The following is a 22,476-nucleotide window of genomic DNA, read 5'->3' on the forward strand; positions in this document are numbered from 1 at the left end:
ATCCACACCTCTACTAATGGGCATTTGGCCTGTTTCCAGCTTCTTGCTGTTGTGAACTGTGCTGCAATGGATATGGGAGAGCATAGATCTGATGGTGATCTGTATCATTTATTGGGAGTATATACCCAGCAAAGGTATAGCTGAGTAGTGTCATACTACTTTCTACAGTGTTTGTACATAGTTTCAAGCCCACCAGCATTGTATGAGTTCTAATCCCTCTTCACCCTCTCCAGCATTCATTATTCTTTGTTTGTTTTTTGTTGTTGTTGTTGCCATTCTGTTTAAATTGGGCTATCATTGTGGGTGTGTGGTGATATTTCATCATTGTTTTGGTCTGTCTCTCCTGGAAGGCTAGTGGTCCAGAGCATTTCCTCATGTGTTTGCTAGCCATTCAAGGGTCATTGTTTGTGAATTGTCTATTCGTGTCCTTTGCCCTCCTTTTAATTGATTTTTTTTCCTTATGGAGGGTTTTTAGACTTCTTTAGATTTTAGTAATTAGTCCATTGTCTGTTATGTCATTGTTAAAGATTTTTTTCCCAATTAATAGGCTTTCATTTTACTCTTTATTGAAGTCTTTTGAAGTGCCCAAGTGCCTTATTTATTATTTTTTAGTGTTTCATTTTTAATAGGTTCCAGTCATATTTTATCTTCCACTGTATTATATTTGATGTGTGTGCTTCCTTTATCAATGATCCTGATAGTTATAGAATTACATTTAGAACACTGGTGGCATAGTGGTTAGGCTTTGGGCTGTGAGCCACAAGTTCAGCAGTTCAAAACCACCAGCAACTCATCTAGAGAAAGAAGAGGCTTTCTACTCCCATAAACAGGTAAAGTTTTGGAAACTCACAGAGATGGTTCTGCCCTGTGCTATAGGGTCACAGTGAGTCAGCATCGAGCTGTTGGCAGTGAAGGTTTGAGTGAATCCATTTTTGGTTCCTTTTTGTGCATGGGGTGAGGTGTATGGATCCTGTTTCTTCTTCTGGAAATGGAGATCTGATTTTTCCAGCATCATTTGTTGAAAAGGGTGTCCCTTTCCTAGTCAATATTTTTTGGACCTTTGTAGAAAATCAATTGCCTCTAGGTACATGCGTTTATTTCTGGGTTTTCTATCCTGTACCATTGGTCTTTGTATCTATCATATCAATACCCAGCTGTTTTAACCACTGTGGCTGTGTAATAGGTTTTCATGTTGGTGCAAACCTCCTACTTTGTTCTTTTTGAAAAAATTATTTGCTTATTCTGCACCTCTTCTCTCTCCATGTGAACCTGATAGTTCGTTTTTCCATTTCATTAAAGAATGATGTTGGGATTTGGATTGGAGTTGCATTGTATTTATATATTTCTTTGGGATATATTGACATTTTCACAATAAGTCTTCCTACCATGAACATGGCATATTCTTCCATTTGTGTGGGTCTCTTGTAATCATGTTCTGTAGTTTGATTTTTCCAGATCTCATTTCTTCTGTTCGGTTTATTCCTGGGTGTGTCATCTTTTATGTGACTGTTGTAAACGTTACTGTTTTCTTCAGGTCTCTGTCAGAACTTTGTTGGCTGTTGCGTAGGAATCTTTCTGCTCGTTAATCACGTATCCTCTAGTTTTACCAAATCCCTCCATTGTTTCCAACAGTCTTTTTTCACAGTCCTTTGGGCTCTCTCTATATAACATCATATATTCTGTAAATAGTGAGAGCTTCACTTCTTTGCCCAATGGCATTCCCTTGATTTATTCAGGCATTGTAATGGTTCTGGCCAAGACATCCAGCACAATGTTGAATGGTGGAAGAAGCATTCTTGTCTAGTTCCTATTTTGTAGAGAAATGTTTTCAGTTTTTTTTCTCCATGGAGTGTGATATTGGCTGTTAGATTTTTGCAAATGGCCTTATTTGGGTTGTTTCCCTTTTATTCCTATTTTATTGAGTGTGTTTATTAGAAATTGATATTAGATATTGTCACATACTTTTTCTGCATCTGTTGATATTGATCATGTATTTTTTGCTCTGTCTTATTTATACAGTAGATTATAATGATTAAGTGCTTTTTTAATGGTGAACCAGCTTATATAATTCATAGGTATTGTCCAGATTTTTTTCTTTTTTTCCCCTGAACTTATTTGGTCTACTGAATCATTTTCAGGAAAAAAAAATATTCGCAGCCCTTAGCAATTAAAAACTTTTGCACTATAGTCCATAATTCAGGATAAAGTATAGGTATTTGCTTTTGCAACCCCCTTAGATCTTTCCGTCTTCCCCTAGGGAGAGGTATTACCCAATTTGAGAAATATTACCTAACAGATTATTATTAAGATTTGTCTTCAAGCCTGCTAACTTGCCCTGCATCGAGTAAATTCTGCTCCTTTGCTCTGTCAACACACCATCTATTTCTGAAACCTTAGTATTAATCTTCTGGATTTCTTTGTGCTAGTTTTGTCTGGTTTCTAATTTTTCATTTATTTTGTTAGTTTTTTCTTATAATATATTCCTGAATTTCTCTGCAGTTTTTACTATTTTTCTGTTTGCCTTTATTTTGTCTGTGGCTTTCTTGATCTTTTTATCAATCTGTTAGACTGAGTTAGTATCTCTGTTGAATAACTTATAAATTAGTGTCAATGCCTTTTATTTCAGAGAAAGGGCTTCTGGCTCTGTATTGGTCATGTGCTTGAACTATTCTGTCTTTTATCTTCGTATGAATAAAACAAATAATTTAAAAATAAATGAACAAGTAAAAAGCAAGGGAAAGCGGGAACAACAAGGGAAAATAATTTAATACCTTTTTAAAAAAAGGAAAAGAAAAAAAAAATCAAGAAAATAAACCTAGGGAGCAGTGACTGGGTAAGAGAATAGAACCAAAAAACACAGAGATAAGAGGGGTGGGGGAGAATTTGAATAAAAGAAAAGAGAAACAATAGAAAAGAACCAAAAAAGGAAAGCAGAAAGGATAAAAAACCACGGAAAGTAAAATAAAAACTACTTTAACAAAGAAGACTAAGGGGACCAGAGCAACCATCTGCCAGCTATGGAGTTCATGTGGTGGAGTCTGAAACAGTGAGGCATACATTCTAGATGGAGTTTTTGCTGATCTCTGTTACCTGATGATAGAGTACCTGACACAGAAGTAGTTCATGCCTGCTGATAGTACCTGAGGTCAATGTGCTTCTTCCAGGAAGGAATTTGGGCCCATCGTAAATAGCCAGGCATAGGGCAGCAGAGTTAAGGAGTTTCCGCCCATCCAGGGTAGTGGCCATGGACCCAGCACTAAGTGTTGCATTCTTAAGTTCTTATTGATAATGACGAATTCTTTTTTCCCTGCTTAAATGTCCCATTCCAGTGAACATCAAAATCTCAAGTAGTTTTAAAAACCAAACTTATATTTTTGCTTCTACAAAGAAGGGTCTTTCTGAATTGAATTCTTATAAAGACATATGGGAGCTAACCATGTTATTGCATAAATATTAGAAAATTCACTGCCATCCAGTCAATGCTGATTTATAGTGTAAATGATGCAGCATTTAAAAGTTCCTTAAAAGCACAGGATTTAAAAACAATGAAATTTTCCCACAAATTTTGGAAGCCCCTTTGTATGTGGAAGTATAGCAGGAAATGAAGATTAAATTGAGATAATTATGATGACAAGTGTTTCCTAAACCACCTTCATGGTGCTTTCTAATAGGCAAATAGCATAACTATGAGGGAGCAGCTGCAGAAGTTTGTGGGAAATGGAATTAAAGTGTACGGAATTTTTCCATGAACTTTGTGACGCCCCCTCACATTACATTTGACTTGTGCTTTCATTGAGATCAAGGTCTCATCGTCATTCAACAATACTTGGTAAGTACCTGTATTTGCCAGGTGTGTTTCAGATACTGGGACAGTAGCAACGAGCAAGACAGTGTTCTTGCTTTGTGGCTGATAGGGTTTCGTGCTTCTTCTCTTGTTCCATGTTGATGGTAGTGCATTTACATGGTTTTGGTAGGGATGTATTTTAATATAGGAATGGATTTGTAATGATGTGAATATTTTCCACAGCTGGTGGGAGAAATAATGCCACATTACTTTGCTATAAGGACATATATTTTTATGCATGTTAATATGGAAAACTATTATTAGAAATCTTCACATTCTTATCATTTAGATGACAGAAAGATCGCTAATATCAGTATTGGTTTGTGACACTTTGAACTCTTCTTTTCCAGGTGTCTTTCTTCACGTCACTGTGGAATCATCCTTTTTTCACCATTAGCTGTATCACTCTCATAGGCTTGTTTTTTGCTGGAATACATAAAAGAGTAGTTGCACCATCAATGTATCCTTTACCGCTGATGGGAGTTTTGTTTTCACAACCGAATTAAAGCATTTTCTAGCTGACCTAGCTGATGGTTAAAAAAACTTGTCTACTGAAAAATGATGTTTTCCCTTGACATGTTTATTCAGTATAGCTGCTCGATGTCGCACTATATTAGCAGAGTATAATATGTCTTGTGATGATGTAAGTATGTCTTCATTAGAAAACAATGTATATATGAAAAGACTGAAATATTTAACTTTATGATAACATTGTCCTTGGCACTAGTACTAGGGATATAATTTATATAGACCCTAATACATTTTAAAATTTTAAATCTCTGAGATTGAGCTGCATCTAATGGTGCTTTCAGATAAGAGTTGACAGCTTTACTTTTTTTTAATGACTTATCTGGGATTCTTTTAAATACCGTGGATATTATTGCACAGAAATTGTTCTATGGATGTTGATTTTGTAAAGTACTTTCACTTTTCTAATAGTGTTCGGTTATATCCCCAGGTGTCCAACGAGTTACACAGTGAGCTAACTGCAAGGTCAGCCACTCCATGGGAGAGACATGAGGCTGGCTGCTCCCGTATAAAACCCACAGACTCAGAAGCCCTAGGGGGAGCAGTTCTACTCTGTTGTAAATGGGTTTCATGAGTCAGGATCCACTTGATAACACTAGGCTTGTTTATTATTATTATTCTACATAAGAGACCTGAACATAGAGTCCAATTAATTTAACAACGAGATGTAGGACTTCTGTGTTACAAAGCATATCAGGTACCTGTACATTATGAATAGGATGTCTTACAATTTTGATTGGTAATTTCCTTTTAAAAAATAAAACTATTTTTGTCTTCAATTTAAAGAATTATTCAGCTAGTAATACCTATTTTCTACAGAACTTCAGAATAAATAGCAAAAGTAAAGGACTAGGGTAGGAAGACAGCAGTTGGGTCAATGAAAAGATAGAGATTGAACACATATTTATTTCTCTTTTTTTTTAATAGATGCTCTCAGTAGTACTTCAAATCAGTAGGGCAGGCGATTTAGTGATGTTGAGACAATTGGTTCTTCATCTAGGGAGAAAAGGAATTAAAATAGTTACTTCCAATCAATTAGATGAGTAATTTCAAATAATTAAATATGCTTAAAACACATGTATCTTTAAGACTTTAGATGAAAATATAGAAAAATATAACCTCTAGATAGAAAAATGCCTTTTGGAGACACAAAACAAACGCTATAATGGAATAAGGATATATTTGATTTACTAAATGTAAAACTTATGTACAGCAAAATGCAAGAAAATTAGATGACTAGAAGAAAGTATTTACAGGTGGTATATACAAGATAGCATTCAGAAGAATTTAAGTTTTATTAAAAATCAGTAAGAAACAGAATGAACCTCATTAGTCATCAGGGGAAATTAAATTCAAAACCACAATGAGTTATAACTTTACACCGATTATGATAGTTAGGATTTAAAGTCAGATAAATCAGTGTTGTCATGGATGTAGAAAAAATCAGAAGTCTCCTAAATTGCTGGTGGGAATGTAAAGTTGGGTTGTTAGGTGATAACGGGTCAGTTCCACCTCATAGAGACCCTATGGTAACATGGTCGTTCTTGTATCAGCTATACCCTGGCCTTCTCCATTTATCCAAAATAATTTGAAACCTATCCCAAATAACACATTTCAACTGCAAATATATTCGCAGATCATTTATTTATGTAAATATAAAGCTTTAGGACCCATGATGGTTTATTGGTTAAGCAGGTGCATGGTTGGCAGTTGGAAACCACCAGCAGTTCCATGGGAGAAAGGCGAGGCTTTCTACTGCTAAAAACAGTTACTGTCTCAGAAACCCTCCGGGTAGTTGGTATGAGTCGGCATCGATTGGATAGCAGTGAGTTTGCTCTTTGGGTAACAATAAAGCCATAGACTATGTAGAAGAAATCATGCCAAAACTGGTTTCTTTTCAAGAGTGGAGTCAAACTGGAGGTAAAAGGAAAGTCTGACTTTGGCCTATTGAATTTTTATGAGGTTTTATTAATGACTCATGTAATAAGAAGTACATCGAAAGTAGATTAAAACCATAAACAAATAGTGTTCGCCAATAGCCAACCAAAATAACAAATCATGTTTACAAATAACCAATCAAAATTGTGAGGCATTCCATTTATATTTGTAAATGGAATACTAAGCAATATAAACAGATACAAACTACTGAATCATGTAACATGGATGAAAGAGGTTTAGTGAAAGAAGCCAGATGTCAAAAACATACTGTATGATTGAATTAAAGATCAAACACAAGGAGAAATCATTTACGGTAAGAGAAGTCAGAAGGGTAGTTCCTTCCATATGAAAAGGGGAGGAGAGCTAACAGACTGGAAAGAGGCGTGAAGGAACTTTGATTAGTGGAGGTGCTCTAATGTTTGATGTGGATGCATTGCATTCCTCAAAACTATAGAGACCATTTGGGCAGTTTACTGTATATGTTACACCTCACTGACAATGTATCTTGCTTAATTCAGTTACTAAATATTTACTGAGCAGATAAAAAAAAAACCTGCCCTGTTTCTGAGGCTGTTAGCCCTTTCTGGCTTACCAAGTCCCCTGAGGAGTCATTGGTAGTCAAACTGCTGACCTTGGACTTAGCAGCCCAGTGTAGAAAAGATCTGCCAAAATATCAAAGATTGACAGAAAATAAAATGACAAAAACTTGAGTTAGAGTGTGAATCAAGAGAGGTAATTAGGATAAAAGTAAATAAAACCACCTAAAATCTTACTGGGAAAAAAATCAGGGCTTTCTACTCCCACCATAAACAGTTACAGTCTTGGAAACTCATGGGCAGTTCTACCCTGCCCTATAGGATTATCATAAGTCAGAATTGACTCGATAGCAGGGAGTTTTGCAAAAATCTCACTGGTGGCGTAACAGTTCAACTTCAGCCTAGTAACTGCAAGATCACCACCAGAAGAGGTTTTCTGCTCTCATAAAGAGTTAAATACACCCTAATGAAACAATAAAAAAAGAAAAAGAGAGTTACAGTCTTGTAAACCTGGGCAGTTCTCTCCTGTCTCAAGGTCACCCTGAGTCAGAATCAACTCTGTAGCAGCAAGTTCCATGTGTACTTTAATAATAGTTGCCATTTAGTGAGCCTGCAACGTGTGCTAAGGAACTGTGCTGTAGGGTACAGTGCTTAGCTGGTAACTGATTAGCTGCTAACCTATCTAGTGACTTTATAAGAGAAAGATCTGCCTATCTACTTTTATAAAGACTATCTATGAAAACCCAATGCAGTTTCTACTCTGTCACAGTAACAAATATATGCCAGTCCTTAGGCGTATTCCTTTGCCTGCATTAACTCAATTAGTCTTCCATTTTATTTAATTGAATATGATCTCATTGTATGGGTATACCATAATTTAGCCCTTTACTGGACTGATGGCTTCCACATTTTCCACAGCATCTGTCTAATGTGTATCTTCTGTATTAAAATTTAAGCTCCCTGATGGGAACTTTGGTGGGAACTTTGTTTATTATTAAACCTCTAGGTTTTAGGACACATAGTAGGCACTCGATAACAGTTGAATGAACTAAAAACACTTGTATTTAGTTCTACTTCGTCTTTACTCTCATATGTAATTACCTTCAGATTTCTGTTTTGTGCCACCATCAAGCTGATTCTGACCCATAGCCACCTGTGCACAGCAGAACGAAACACTGCCCGGCCCTGTGCCAGCCTCACCATTGTTCCTATGCTTGGCCCACTATTCCAACCACTGTCAGTCCATCTCCTGGAGAGCCTGCCCCTTTTTTGATTTTGTGTGTGTGTGTGTGTGTGTGTGTGTGTGTGTGTGTGTGTGAAGGGGCTTAAAAGGGTCTTTGAAAAATAGAATTAAGTGATAATGGAATTTTCCCATGAATTTTCTGAAGCTCTCGTTTATGTATAATGTATGCATGCATACATATGATTCAGTTGGCTACAGACGAGTTGTGCCAACTTAAACTGAACATTAGCAATATATAATATCTATTACTCCAACCATAGTTTGTTTTTGTGGGATTTTTTGTTTGTTTGTTTTTACACTAAACATTATTATTGTACTATTAAGATGTTTTAGGGCATCTGGAAGTTTTGTTTTTTTTAACTAACTGTGGTTTACTTTTCAACTTGACATTAAATTTTTTATCTTACTCAAATATATAGTTTGTTTTGTAAACTTCTTTTGGTAAAGAGCATGAATGAATCCTTGAAAGCTAGCAATTTATTTCAGCCAGTGGATTAGTTGCATGATTTCTAGGTAACCAATAGGTAGAAAGTGATTATAATTATATATATATATATATTTGTTCCTTTTTTATTAGTATTTTATTGAGCTCTTTGTGAAAGTTTACATGGGAAATTAAGGTTCACATTTAACAATTGCCACCTAACTTGTTCATTGGCATTGGTTACATTATGACAAAGTATCAGCATTCTCTTTGTGTTGTTTGTTCCCGTTCCTGTGCTGTAATTCCCTACCCTCTTCTCAGAGGACTCCTGATGGTGCAGCGCATTAAGCATTGAGCTATGAACTAAAAGACTGGAAGTTTGAGCCTACCAGCCATTCTGTGGGAGAGAGAGGAGGCATTCTGCTCTTACAAAGATTTACCGTCTCTGTCCTTATATATATGCATTGATTCCATGGCAGTGGATTTGGTTTTTGTTTGCTTGTTTTATCTTCTTATGCTTGTTTTTGAGTAATTACTGATCTCACTGATGGTAGGGATCTGATACTGATGGCAGGGCACCAGTCTTATGGGTGATTTTTATCTTGTATGTCATTTTACTATTTTGATAAAACATAATCTTGGGATAGGCTCAGTTCTAGATTTCGAGTGTCCGAGAGTGGTAGTCTCAATGAGTCCTTTTAGTTCTGCATTTTTTCTCATTCTACTGAGAGCAATTGAAGTTACCCTGCTCACAACCGTCAGTCATGGTAGCCAGGCACCAATCAGGTTTTTCTAGTCCAATGGCTAGATGAAGTTGTGGCTTATGGAGGTTGATTCTTTATTTTTGTCTTCAGTGAATGTATGTGCCCTATCCATGTCCACATTTACGCATACCTACAAATTTGGAAAACCTTAAAGAATGACTCTACTCTGTTCTATAAAGTCCTTGTGAGTGGAATCAACTCAAGTGGTTTTTTGGTTTTAGAGGTATTTCCATGTTTTCCCATAAATATACACCTGTATTTACCTGCATATCAATTTGCCTGTGCACATCCGCATGTACTCACTTGTTTTCACTTTTGTTGTACTGTGCTCACTATATATTTACTGCTACCTTTCTCATCAAAAGTCGTGTCTATGATACAAAGCATACTTCCTCTCATCCTGGGGTTAATACACCCCAGTTAACCACCACCAGACATTGGTATCTCAATGGTGTAGTAGTTACATGTTGGGCTGCGATCCTAGAGGTCAGCAGTTCAAAACTACCAGCTTCTCTGTGGGAGAAAGGGCTTTCTACTCCTGTAAACAGTTATCAGCCCGGAGTCCCTTTTTTTTTAATCCTTTTATTAGGGGCTCATACAACTCTTATCACAATCCATACATATATCAATTGTGAAAAGCACATTTGTACATTCATTGCCCTCATCATTCTCAAAATATTTGCTCTCCACTTAACCCCCTGGCATCAGCTCATTTTCCCTACTCCCTCCCCGTCCCCCCCTCCTTCATGAACCCTTGATAATTTAAATTATTGTTTTGTCATATCTTGCCCTGTCCAGCGTCTCCCTTCACCCACTTTTCTGTTGCCCATCCCCCAGGGAGGAAGTCACATGTAGATCCTTGTAATCGGTTCCCCCTTTCCAACCCACCCTCCCTCTACGTTCTCAGTATTGCCACTCACACCACTGGTCCTGAAGGGATCATCTGCCCTGGATTCCCTGTGTTTCTGGCTCTTATCTATACCAGTGTACATCCTCTGGTCTTGCCAGACTTGCAAGGTAGAATTGGGATCATGCAGGGGGCAGGGGTGTGTGGAAGCATTTAGGAACTAGAGGAAAGTTGTATTTTTTTATTGTTGCTACGTCACACCCTGTCTGGCTTGTCTCCTCCCCGAGACCAGCTGGGATTTCATAGGAGCAGTTCTACCCTGTCCAGTAGGTTCACTAGGAGTTAACATTGACTCCATGGCAGTGAGTTTAGTTTTTTGGTTTGTCTTCTTTTTTTTTTTTTTGGTTTGTCTTCTTATAGAAAGAAAGAGAACATAATAGAACATGCTTGCTTTATTTCATTTAACATTATTACTTCCAGATCTGTTAATACTAAAAGATGCTTTATGGAATCATTGTTATTTATGGTTGTATGGTAGTATTCTAGTGTGTGTGTGTGTGTGTGTGTGTGTGTGTGTACACACACCACAGTTGGCTTATTGCTGTCATCTCTTAATGGGTACTGCAGTAGTTTGATTTATTTACTGTTATTAAGAAAACTGCCTGTGTTCATATCATTATTTCTAGGTCTCTAAGGTATATTCAGGAACCCTGCTCGCATAGCAGATTACACATTAGATAGTGGATTACACATTAGGCGTCAACTCTAAGATCAGCAATGTCAAACTACCAGCCACTCCATGGTTGAAAACTGTGGCTTTCCACCTACATAGTGTTGGTCTGGTTCTATTCTGTTCTATAGGGTCCTTGTGAGTTGGAAACAACTTGATGAGAGTGAGTCTGGTGTGGTTGGAGGGGCTTATACAGGAGCCCTGATGGCATAGCAGATCACATGTTGCATTGCTAATAACCACAAGGTCAGCAGTTCAAATCTACCAGAAGTTCAGTGGGAGAAAAATGAAATGTTTTGCTCCTATAAAGACTTTTACAACCTCAGAAACCCACAAGGGTTGTTCTGTGTCCTGTGGGGTTGCTGAGTCAAAAATGGCTTGATGACAGTGAACTTGGTTTTTGGTCTTTGTTTGGGGGGAGAAGTTATATACACCAAAGAGACCTGGTGACACAGTGGGCTCAATGTTAGACTGCTAACTGCAAGATCAGCAACTCAAACCAGCAGCTCCCCAAAAGAAAGATGAGCCGCTGCTTCTGTAAAGCCTTCCAGCCTCAGAAACCTTATGAAGTAATTCTGTTCTGTTGTCTGGTGGTGTTCTGAGATGGCAAATCAGTGACAGTGTTGTTTGGGAGAGGCGGTTAGGGTATATACCTAGCAGAGGGATTCCTGGGTCATAGGGTGGTTCTAAGTTTTCAAGAACGTACCTTACCATTTTCTGTGGTGATTAGACTATTTTAGTCCCACCAATAATGGATAAGGGTTCCAATTTTCCCACAGCCTGACCAACCTTTGCTATCTGTTTTAATCAGTGTCATTTTAGCCAGGGTTAGATAGTATATATTATCATTGTAGTTTTTATTTCCATCTCTAATGGTTAATGACTGGGGGCAGCTTTTTATTTATTTGTTGGCTGTTTAGATGTTCTTTTTGGTGAAAGTTCTCTTCATTACCCTTTTTGTGGTTGGGTTGTTATTTTGTTGTTGAATTAAAGATAATATATGCTTATTTATTTATTTATTTATTTGGATAATATAAGCTTTAAAATAAACATTTTGGAAAAAATTCCACAAAAAACTTTGAAAACTAAGTGTTATAACTAACTAGAAAATACCTGATTCCCTGCAAATGTCCTTTAAGATGTATAGATAAATGTGGTTTTTTTGTTTGTTTGTTTTTTATAAATCATTTTATTGGGGCTCATACAACTCGTATCACAATACATATATACATCAGTTGAGTAAAGCACACTTATATATTAGTTGCCCTCCTCATTCTCAAAATTCGCCTTCTACTTGTGTTCTTGGAATAAGCTCATTTTCCTTTTTTTCCCAACCCCCCATTCCCTAATAGAGCTGTAGATTGAATGTATTTATGTGTTAATTTTTACAGACAGGAAAACTGATTTTGAAACCTCGGCCTCATGTTCAGTAACATCTGCTCTCACTGTTATGGAACTTACAAAGCAATGCTGCTTCAAAGGACTGGGACAGCAGAAAGCCTAAAGGATCCCTACACAACGGGATATGTGACGATCGCAGCAGCAAGTGACAAGAAGTGTGCAATATTGACCCAGATTATCATGATAATGACTCCTTGTCATTCTTGCTTTTGGAATCTTGGATTACCTTTATTTCAGTATTTGTGTTACTTTAGTATTGCATTTTTGCAGATGACGTGGGTATGTATATATGTAACTAAGTTAAATGCAGAAACAACCTCATTCAGTTTTTATAATTTTTTTTTTACAAACTACTATAAATAGCAGATCAATGCCAATTTGAAACAAAGGGAAAAACTGTATGGACTTAGTTTTCCTGTACCAGTATTTCAGGAATATCTGCTTGCCATTCCACAGCTCTATAAAACTGACTATTGTTTTTAGCTGTGTCTTTCAGCCTGTACACTCCACCTCTCTTCCGATCATACTGCAGGAATAACATTGAATTGAGTTTAGCCTAAGGAAAACTCCATTATGTTTTAAGAAATCATAGGTATTTTGAGAAATTTTTGTTAAACCAAATACTGAATTCCAGCCACTATTGTGGTTCTATTTTTCAATTCATTATTTTCCTTTTAATGCTAAATACACTTTTTAATTTTAAAATAATTGTTATTACACAGGTTTCTGAATATGCAAATTCATTTGTAAATTATGTGTTATCCTGGAATTTGATAGCTTTATTGAATTTTATGCTATGATAGGCTGTATTGCACAGGTATGACGGATCATCCTTTTCTGTCCTGAGGTACTATGGGAGCATGCCACAGGCTGGAGTTGACAATTCTCACTGTTTAAGAGTGTTAATGTCTTACTGTATATGCATAATAGCCACAGTACTAAAATCCAAAACCCAAATAAATCAATCCCATTGCCATCAAGTCAGCTCCATCTCAGAGGGTTTCCAAGGCTATAAATCATTACAGGAGCAGGGGAACGTCGTCTTCTGCAGAGCTGCTGGAGGATTTGAACCAATGAACTTAAGGTTTAACACTCCAACGGCGCTTACATGACAACATCACCAGGACTCCTTGTAGTATAATGTCCATTAAAGTTAAAGTTGGGATTGCTATAGTTATCCTTAAAGTACAAGAGGGGCCTTTTTACTTCTTTATAAGATGAATTTGAAAAGTTTAATTCATGAGCACCTTATCAATTTTTCCTTAACATAAAGCTGAAAATTCGTTCACAGGACAAAAATTTTTTAACAAGCCTGCCATTTATATTAAAATGTGTCCATCTTGACTTTCATATGTAAAATGTTTTATTCTTTAACTGTAGTAATAAATAACCCTCTGCTCCTAAGAAATTTTAAAAGGGGATTATTTGTTCAGCATTGTTTCAGTACATTTTTTAGGTAAATATGTTCATAAGAATAAATACTTTATATATAATTGGTGATTGGGCTTTTTCTTGAAATCTGTAACTGGGAAAAAACCCACAACATTTGTGTGTCAGATATATTGTTGTTATTAGTTACCATCTAGACTCAGTGCCCCCATGCAGAACCAAACAAAACACCGCCCCAAACTGCCTAGTCCCACGCCATTCTCACAATGTTGCAGCCACAATGTCATTCCATCTCATGGAGGTCTTCTTCTTCGCTACAAACAGCAATTGTTCAATCTCCCTTTCTCAATATGCAACTGTCGCATGCGAATGAGGCCATTGGAAACACTATGGTTTGAGTGAGGCGCACGTCAGTCCTCAAAGTCACACCCTTGCTTCTCAGGACTCTGAAGAGGTCTGTGCAGCAGGTTTTCCCCAGGAAGTGCGTCTTGATATTTTATCTGCCGCTTCCATGAGTGTTGATTGTGGATGCCAAAGAGACACAATCCTTGACAACTTCAGTTTTGGTCCATTTGGTCCAGCTGTGGAGGTTTGGGTCTTTCCATTGAGTTGTCATCCACACTGAAGGCTGCAAACCTTGATCTTCATCAACAAATGCATCAAGTCCTCACTTTCAGCAAGCAAAGTAGTGTCACCTGCAAATGGCAGTTGTTATAAGCCTTCCTCTCATCCGTTTGCCACATTCTTCATATAATCCAGCTTCTCTGATTATTTGCTCAGCATACAGATTGAATAAATATGGTGAGATGATACAACCCTGCCACACACCTTTTCTGATTTAAAAAAACCATGAAGTATGCCTTTGTTCTGTTTGTACAACAGCCTCCTGAGCCATGTTCAAGCTCTACTTGAGCGCAAGGAAGTGCTCTGGAATTCCCCTTATCTCAAGGTTATGCATAGTGTGTTATGATCCACACAAGTCGAATGTGTTGGCATAGCAAATAAAACACAAGTAAACATCTTTCTGGTATTCTCTGATAGCTCTTGTTCCACGTCCTCTTGAGCCTGGCCCAAATCTCTGATGGCTCATTGTCAACATACAGCAGTGATCTTGGGTGATTTTCAGCAAATTATTTCTTGTGCGTGGTATCAATTGTTCTACAATTTGAGCATTCTGTTGAGTCATCGTTTTTTCATTTTAATGGGTACCAATATGGCTCTCTTAACAGTCAGTTAGCCGAGTAGCTGTCTACCGAATTTCTTGGCATAGATTTGTAAGTGGTTCCAAGGCTTTTCCATCAGCTTGTGTTGACACATTTCTGTTGATATCCCATCAATTCCTGAAGCCTTGTTTTGGGCTAATGCTTTCAGTACAGCTTGAATTTCCTTCAGTACTATTGGTTCTCGCTCATTTGTAACTTCCAGAAATGGTTGACTTGACAGTTCTTTTTTGATACAGTGACTCGGTAACCTTTCCATCTTTTGATGCTTCCTGCAACTCATATTTTGCCCATAGAATCTTTCAAGATTGCTACTGGAAGCTTGAACTTTTTCTTCAGTTCTTTTAATTTAAGATACACTGAACTTGTTTTTTCCTTTTGTGTTTCTAACTCTTAAGTCTGTACAACATTTCATTATAATATTTTAATTTGTCCTCTTAAGCTGCCCTTTGAAATTTTCTATTCAGTTGTTTGAATTCATCATTCCATTTGCTTTATATACTTTATGATTAAGAAAACGTTTCAAACAGCTGGAGCCAACATGGGTGAACAAGTAAATGTGGCGAAGAAAGCTGATGGTGCCCGGCTATCAAAAGAGATAGTGACTGGGGTCTTAAAGGCTTGAAGATAAACAAGCGGCCATCTAGCTCAGAAGCAACAAAGTCCACATGGAAGAACACACCAGCCTGTGTGATCGAGTGGTCCCAAAGGGATCAGTTACCAGGCATCAAAGAACAAAAAATCATATCATTGACTGCACACCTCCATGATAGGATCGCTGAAGACAAATGGGTGCATAAACAAATGTGGTGAAGAAAGCTGATGGTGCCCGGCTATCAAAAGAGATAGTGTCTGGGGTCTTAAAGGCTTGAAGGTGAACAAGCGGCCATCTTGCTCAGAAACAAATAAGCCCACATGGAAGAAGCACACCGGCCAGTGCGATCACGAGGTGCCCAAGGGACCAGATATAAGGCATCATGCAAAAAAAAAAAAAGATATAAGTGTGTGTATGTATGTGTATATATGTGTATATGTATATATGTATGTGTATATATATATTATATTAAATGAAGGGGGAAGTGCAGAGTGGAGACCCAAGGCCCAAGTGTCAGCCAATGGAGATCCCCTCATAGAGGGGCTTAGGAGAGGAGTTGGGTTAATTAGAGTGTGAGGTAGTATCGATGAAGAACACAGCTTTCCCCCAGATCCTGGATGCTTCCTCCCCCCAACTACCATGATCCGAATTCTACCTTGCAGGGCTGGATAGGACAGAGGCTGTACACTGGTACATAGGAGGGTTGGAGATACAGGGAATCCAGGGTGGATGATACCTCCAGGACCAAGGGCGTGAGGGACGATGCTGGGAGAGTGGAGGGTGAGTGGGTTGGAAAGGGGGAACTGATTACAAGGAGCCACATGTGACCTCTTCCCTGGGAGAGGGACAGCAGAGAAGGGGGGAAGGGAGACCCCGAATAGGGCAAGATATGACAAAATAACGAGGTATAAATTACCAAGGGCATATGAGGGAGGGGGGAAAAGGGAGGGAGGGGGGGAAAAAAAGGAGGACCTGATGCAAGGGGCTTAGGTGAAGAGCAAATGCCTTGAGAGTGATTGGGACAGGGAGTGTATGGGTGTGCTTTGTACAATTGATGTATGTATATGTATGGATTGTGGTAAGAGTTGTTGGAGTCCCTAATAAAATGTAAAAGAAGAAAAAAAAAAAAAGAAAACGTTTCAGAGGCTCTCCTGACATTGACTTTGTTTCCTGTGTTTTAGAATAATATTTTGCTTTCTTCATGTTCTTGATGTCATCCCACAGCTCATCAAATCTTCTGTCATTAGTGTTTAATGCATTAAATCTGTTAATGAGATGTCCTCAAAATTTGAGTGGGATATCATATTTTGACTCCCAAGAACTTGCTTTCATTGTCTTCTTCATCAACCTGAAATTATATTTGAGCAATTGTGGTCTGTTCCACAGATAGCCCTTGGCCTGGTTTTAGCTGCTGATATTGAACTTCACTATCATCTCCTCCCACAGATATAGTCAATTTGATTTTTGTATATTCCAACTGGAGAAGTCAGTGAGTGTGTCTAGTCACCATTCATTGGTGGTATTGAAAAAGCGTATTTTCAATGAACAGGTTACTAGTCTAGCAAAATTATATCATGGAATCTCCAGTTTTGTTTCTATCACCAAGACCATACTTTCCAATGGGCCCAATCCCTCAGCACTATCTCTGACAATATTCCGCTTTCACTTATTAGGCCTTCCATATGATTATGCATTGGGCTACGATCCACAAGGTTAGCAGTTCAAAACCACCAGCCCCCTCCTAGGGCTTTCTACTCATAAAGAGTTACAGTCTTACCCTGTCCTATAGGGTCACTGAGTCAACATCAACTCAATGGAACTGAGTTTGGTTTGCTTTTTGTTTTATTTTAATCAAACGATTACATGCGATGCATGAAGTTTTCAGCAGCTACTTCCTCTGAAGTGAGCTTCACTGAACCTATTGACGTTGGTAATTCTGGCATTTGAAATGTAGTGACATAGCTTCTAGGGAATCACAGCACCGCAAAAGCCACCATGGTACAACAAAAGGACAAGTCGTGGGTGTCAGACACAGGCTAGTTGTAAATGAATTATTTAACCAGTGGGGCAAAATATTTGCTTTATCACAAACATGGGAGGGTACCCAAAAAAATTTTCCCCCACAAAAGCTTTGCACTTAGTTTTTTTTTTACAAAAAGACTTTAAAAAACAAAAACATTTTATTGGGGGCTTGTACAACTTTTAACAATCCATACATCCATTGTGTTCAGCACATTTGTACATTTGTTTCCCTCATCACTCTCAAAACAATTGATTTGCTTTCTTCTTGAGCCCTTGATATCAGCTCCTTATTTTCCCCCTCTGCGCTCCCCCCAAGAATCCTTGATAATTTATAAATTATTATTTTATCATGTCTTACACTGTCCAATGTCTCCCTTGAACCACTTGTCTGTTATCCTTACCCCAGGGAGGAGGTTATATGTAGATTCTTATAATCGGTTCCCCTTTTCTACCCCTCCTTCCCTTCACCCTCTCATATTGCCACTCTCACCACTGGTCTAAAGGGTTCATCTGTCCAGCATCCTCTGTTTCCACTTCCTATCTGTACCAGTGTACATCCTCTGGTCTAACCGGATTTGTAAAGTAGAATTGGGATCATGATAGTGGTGTGGAGGAAGCATTTAAGAACTAGAGGAAAGTTGTATGTTTCATCATTGCTACACTGACTCCTCCCTGCAACCTTTCCGCAAGGGGATGTCCTGTTGTCTACAGAAGGGCTTTGGTTCCCCGCTCCTCTCTGCCCCTCATTCCCAATGATAGAATTTTTTTGTTCTTTGATGCCTGATACCTGATCCCTTCCACACCTCATGATCACACAGGCTGGCGTGCCTCTTCTATGTGGGCTTTGTTTGTTTATCTTTAAAACACCAGATGCTATATTTTTTGATAGCTGGGCACCATCAGCTCTCTTCACTACATTTGCTTATGCACCTGCTTTGTCTTCCGCAATCATGTCGGCAAGGTGAGCATCATGGAATGCCAGTTTAATCAAGCAAAGTGTTCTTGCATTGAGGGGGAGTACTTGAGTGGAGGCCCAATGTCCATCTGTGACCTTAATAGTAAACATATAAATATATGCACATAGATCTATTTCCCCATCATCATAAATATATTTCCATATGTACATGCCTATATTTAGACCTCTACAAATGCCCTTTGCCTCCTAATTCTTTCTTCCATTTCCTTTTACTTTCCTCTTATCCCACTATCAAGCTCAGCCTTCATTTGGGTTTCAGTAATTCCACTTGATTACATTGCCCTTGCTCAAGCCCTACCAGGCCTCTTACACCCTCCTTGCCACTGATTTTGGATCACTTGTTGTTCCCTTGTCCCTGGGTTTATTAACACCACTTCCTTTCCCCTGCCTCCCTCTCTCCTATGCCCCCCTTGGAACTGTCAGTCCCATTGTTTTCCCCTCCAGATTGCAAAACAACCTTATGACGTTCAAAGTACTCTCCATTTGACTTAATAGATTTTTCAAATCTGTGGTACCATTCTTGGAAACATTTTTCAAACTCATCTGTTTGGCTGGCTGGCAGCACCTCCCTCATTGTTTTCTTACATCTTCTACATAGCCAAATCGCTGTCCTTTCATGTCTCTTCATTCATGGAAACAAAAGGAAGTTGTAGAGTGAGGTCAGGTGAGTCCGCTGCATGGAGCAAGGAGGCATGCTGTTTTTGCCAAAAAATGGCACACTGAGACTACTGTGTGAGCAGGTTCATTGTTGTGGTGGCGAAGCCAGTCCCCCATCTGCCACAAACCAGGCCTTTTTTTTTTGTTGCACACTATTAGGCAATCTTTTCAGAACCTCTAAATAGAAAACTTGATCTGGTGGCATGAACTGCAAATGCACTACCCCTCTCACATCATGAAAACAAATGAACATCATCTTGATCTTTGATTTCACTTGACGAGCTTTTTTGGGTTAGGTGGTGATGGCATCTTCCACTGGCTTGATTGATGTTTGCTATTGGAGTCAAGAATAGCACCATGTCTGAAGGTAAACAAGCGGCCATCTAGCTCAGAAGCAAAACCCAGATGGAAGAAGCACACTAGCCTGTACCATCACAAGGTGTTGAAGGGATCAGGTATCACACATCATCAGAACAAAAAAATCATATTGTGAATGAGGGGGAGTGCAGGGTGGAGACCCAAAGCCCATCTGTAGGCAATTGGACATTCCCTTATGAAAGGCTCTCCGGGAGCAGATGAGCCAGTAGGTGCAGTGTAGCAATGGTGAAACATACAACTTTCCTCTAGTCCCTAAATGCTTCCTTCCACTCCCCTCCCTCCCCCCACTGCCATGATACCAATTCTACACAAATCTGGCTAGACCAGAGGATGTACACTGGTACCGATAGGAACTGGAAACACAGGGAATCCAGGATGGATGATCTCTTCAGGACCAGTGGTGAGAGTGGCAATACTGGGATGGTGGGGTGGAAAGGGAGAACGGATTACAAGGATTTACATATTACCTCCCTGGGGGATGGACAACAGAAAAGTGGGTGAAGGGAGACGTTAGACAGTACAAGATATGACAAAATAATGATTTATAAATTATCAAGGGTTCATGAAGGAAGGGGGAGCAGGGAGCGAGGGGAGAAATGAGCTGATGCTAGGAGCTTAAGTGGAGAGCAAATGTTTTGAGAAAGATGAGCGCAATGAATGTACACATGTGCTTTGCATAATTGATGTATGTATGGATTGTGATAAGAGTTGTATGAGCCCCTAATTAAATGATTTTTGAAAAAAAGAATAGCACCATGTCTTGTCGCCAGTAATGACCTTGGGGGAAAAGTCTGAGTTGCTTTGGAGCTGTTCTTTCAAAGCATGGCATGTTTCCATTCGACACTCATTTTCCTGGTCAGTTAGGCACAAATTTCACAGTGGCCCTTCTCATTCCCAAATCTTCCTTTAAAATTCGCTGAACTGAACTCCAAGATAGTCCAGAGACCTTCCCATCTCTTTAATGGTTCATCATTGATCTTCGAGCACAAGTGCACGAATTTTGCCAACATTTTCATCCAGGAAGCTGATGGATGTCCAGAACTAGGTTTGTCATCAACATTTCATCTTTTTTGAAATAAAACCACTTGTACACTTGAGGTTTTTTTAAAAACATTTTATTAGGGGCTCATATACAACTCATCATAATCCATGCATATACATAAACATACATCAATTGTATAAAGCATGTCTGTACATTCTTTGCCCTAATCATTTTCTTTCTTTTTTTCTTCTTTTTTTACATTTTATTAGGGGCTCCTACAACTCTTATCTCAATCCACACATATCCATACATCAATTGTATAAAGCACATCCGTACATTCTTTGCCTAATCACTCTCAAAGCATTTCCTCTCCACTTAAGCCCAACACTTGAGTTTTTCTATAGCACTCTCTTTGTAAGCTTTGTTCAACATCACAAGTTTCTGCAGCATTTTTCCCAATCAGGAAACAAAATTTCACAGCTGTACACTGTTCTCTTAAATGGTCCATCAAAAGAAACAAGGTTTGAGTGAAATTGCCTTTACAAAAAAAATTCACTATGACCAGAGAGAAACTTCCCAGGCGACACCACTAGGTGCACTAACTCAGAGCAAGTTGCTCACCTAGCCGGAAAAATGTGTACTGTGAAAGCTCCCAGTGGAGCTAGTTTCTGTTATTTTTTGGGTACCCCCTCATATATTGATTAACAAATAAAGGGCTTGGGAGTTCTCAAGTTTATTCAGGATAGCTATATCCTGTTATCAAAAGACAGTTATTCTCGAACAATCAATTTAAAAATATGCAACAGGATTTTTTTTGTTTCACTAAATGTTTCAAACTCTGGAAACAATATAGTAATTATTTTAACCAGTTTTGCCTTAAGAAAGGCAAAATTTTGCAAACACAAAAATAGGCTTTGCTGCAAAAACAAATCCAGAACAACCACAGATCAGATCCAAAATCATCTGCTTCCCAACAAAGATTCTCAGTAGGAAATGGGAACTTTAAGAGCCCAAGTCCTTTCGTAAACCTCTGTAATTGAAGAAGTTGTCATTCTAGCATGCCCTCCAGGCCCCATAATAGGCTCTTCCTGCTTGTTTGTCAGTAGGGCAAATTTAACTTCTTGTTAGCTGTCATCCATTTGATTCCGACCCATAACGACCCTGTGCACAACAGAAGGAAACACTGCGCTGCACAGTCCTGTGCCATCCTCACGATTGTTCCTGTGCCTGGGCATTGTGTCAATTACAGCCATTGTGTCAATCCATCATGTTGAGGGCCTTCTTTTTTCTTTTATAAATCATTTTATTGGGGGCTCTTACAACTCTTATCACAGCTCATACGTTCATCCATTGGTCAAGCACATTTGTAAATTTTTGCCATCATCATTCTCAAAACATTTGCTTTCTACTTGAGCCCTTTATTTCAACTCCTCATTTTTCCTCATCTCTCCACGCTCCCCCCTCCCTCATGAACCCTTGATAATATATAAATTATTATTTTGTCATGTCTTACACTATCCGACGTCTCCCTACACCCACTTTTCTGTTGTCCGTACCCCAGGGAGGGGATTATATGTAGATCCTTGTGATCAGTTCCCCCCTTCTACTCATCTCCCCTCCATCCCCACTCCGGTATTGCCACTCTCACCACTGGTCCTGAGGGGTTCATCTGTCATGGATTCCCTGTCTCCAGTTCCTATCTGTACCAGTGTACATTCTCTGGTCTAGCCGGATTTGTAAGGTAGAATTGGGATCATGATAGTGGGTGGGGGGAAGCTTTCTTTTTCATTGCCCCTCCACTTTACCAAGTGTGATGTCCTTCTCCAGGGACTGATCTCTCCTGACAATGTGTCCAAAGTATGTAAGACAAAGTCTTGCCATACTTGCCTTTAAGGAGAACTCTGACCATACTTTTTCCAAGACAAATTGTCCTGTTGGTCGCTGGTGGTACTCTCAATGTTCTCCAGAACCACAATTCAAATGCATGTATTCTTTGGTCTTC

General features: G+C 38.7%; 1 protein-coding gene across 2 annotated transcripts in view; it reads left to right on the forward strand.

Moving 5' to 3' along the window:
* Positions 1 to 13,235, forward strand: part of CNEP1R1 (CTD nuclear envelope phosphatase 1 regulatory subunit 1) — a 31,227-nt gene extending 17,992 nt beyond the window's left edge. Inside the window, exons 4-6 of one of the 2 annotated variants that reach the window (XM_075537974.1) lie at positions 4,195 to 4,304; positions 4,433 to 4,487; positions 12,246 to 13,235. In XM_075537974.1, the coding sequence (XP_075394089.1) occupies positions 4,195 to 4,304; positions 4,433 to 4,487; positions 12,246 to 12,287 (207 nt within the window). In that variant the 3' untranslated portion in view covers positions 12,288 to 13,235. The other variant, XM_075537973.1, reaches the window with a different exon arrangement.
* The last annotated feature ends 9,241 nt before the right edge of the window (positions 13,236 to 22,476 follow it).

This window comes from Tenrec ecaudatus, chromosome 18 (genome assembly GCF_050624435.1).
Source record: "Tenrec ecaudatus isolate mTenEca1 chromosome 18, mTenEca1.hap1, whole genome shotgun sequence".
In the NCBI taxonomy this organism is placed as follows: domain Eukaryota; kingdom Metazoa; phylum Chordata; class Mammalia; order Afrosoricida; family Tenrecidae; genus Tenrec; species Tenrec ecaudatus.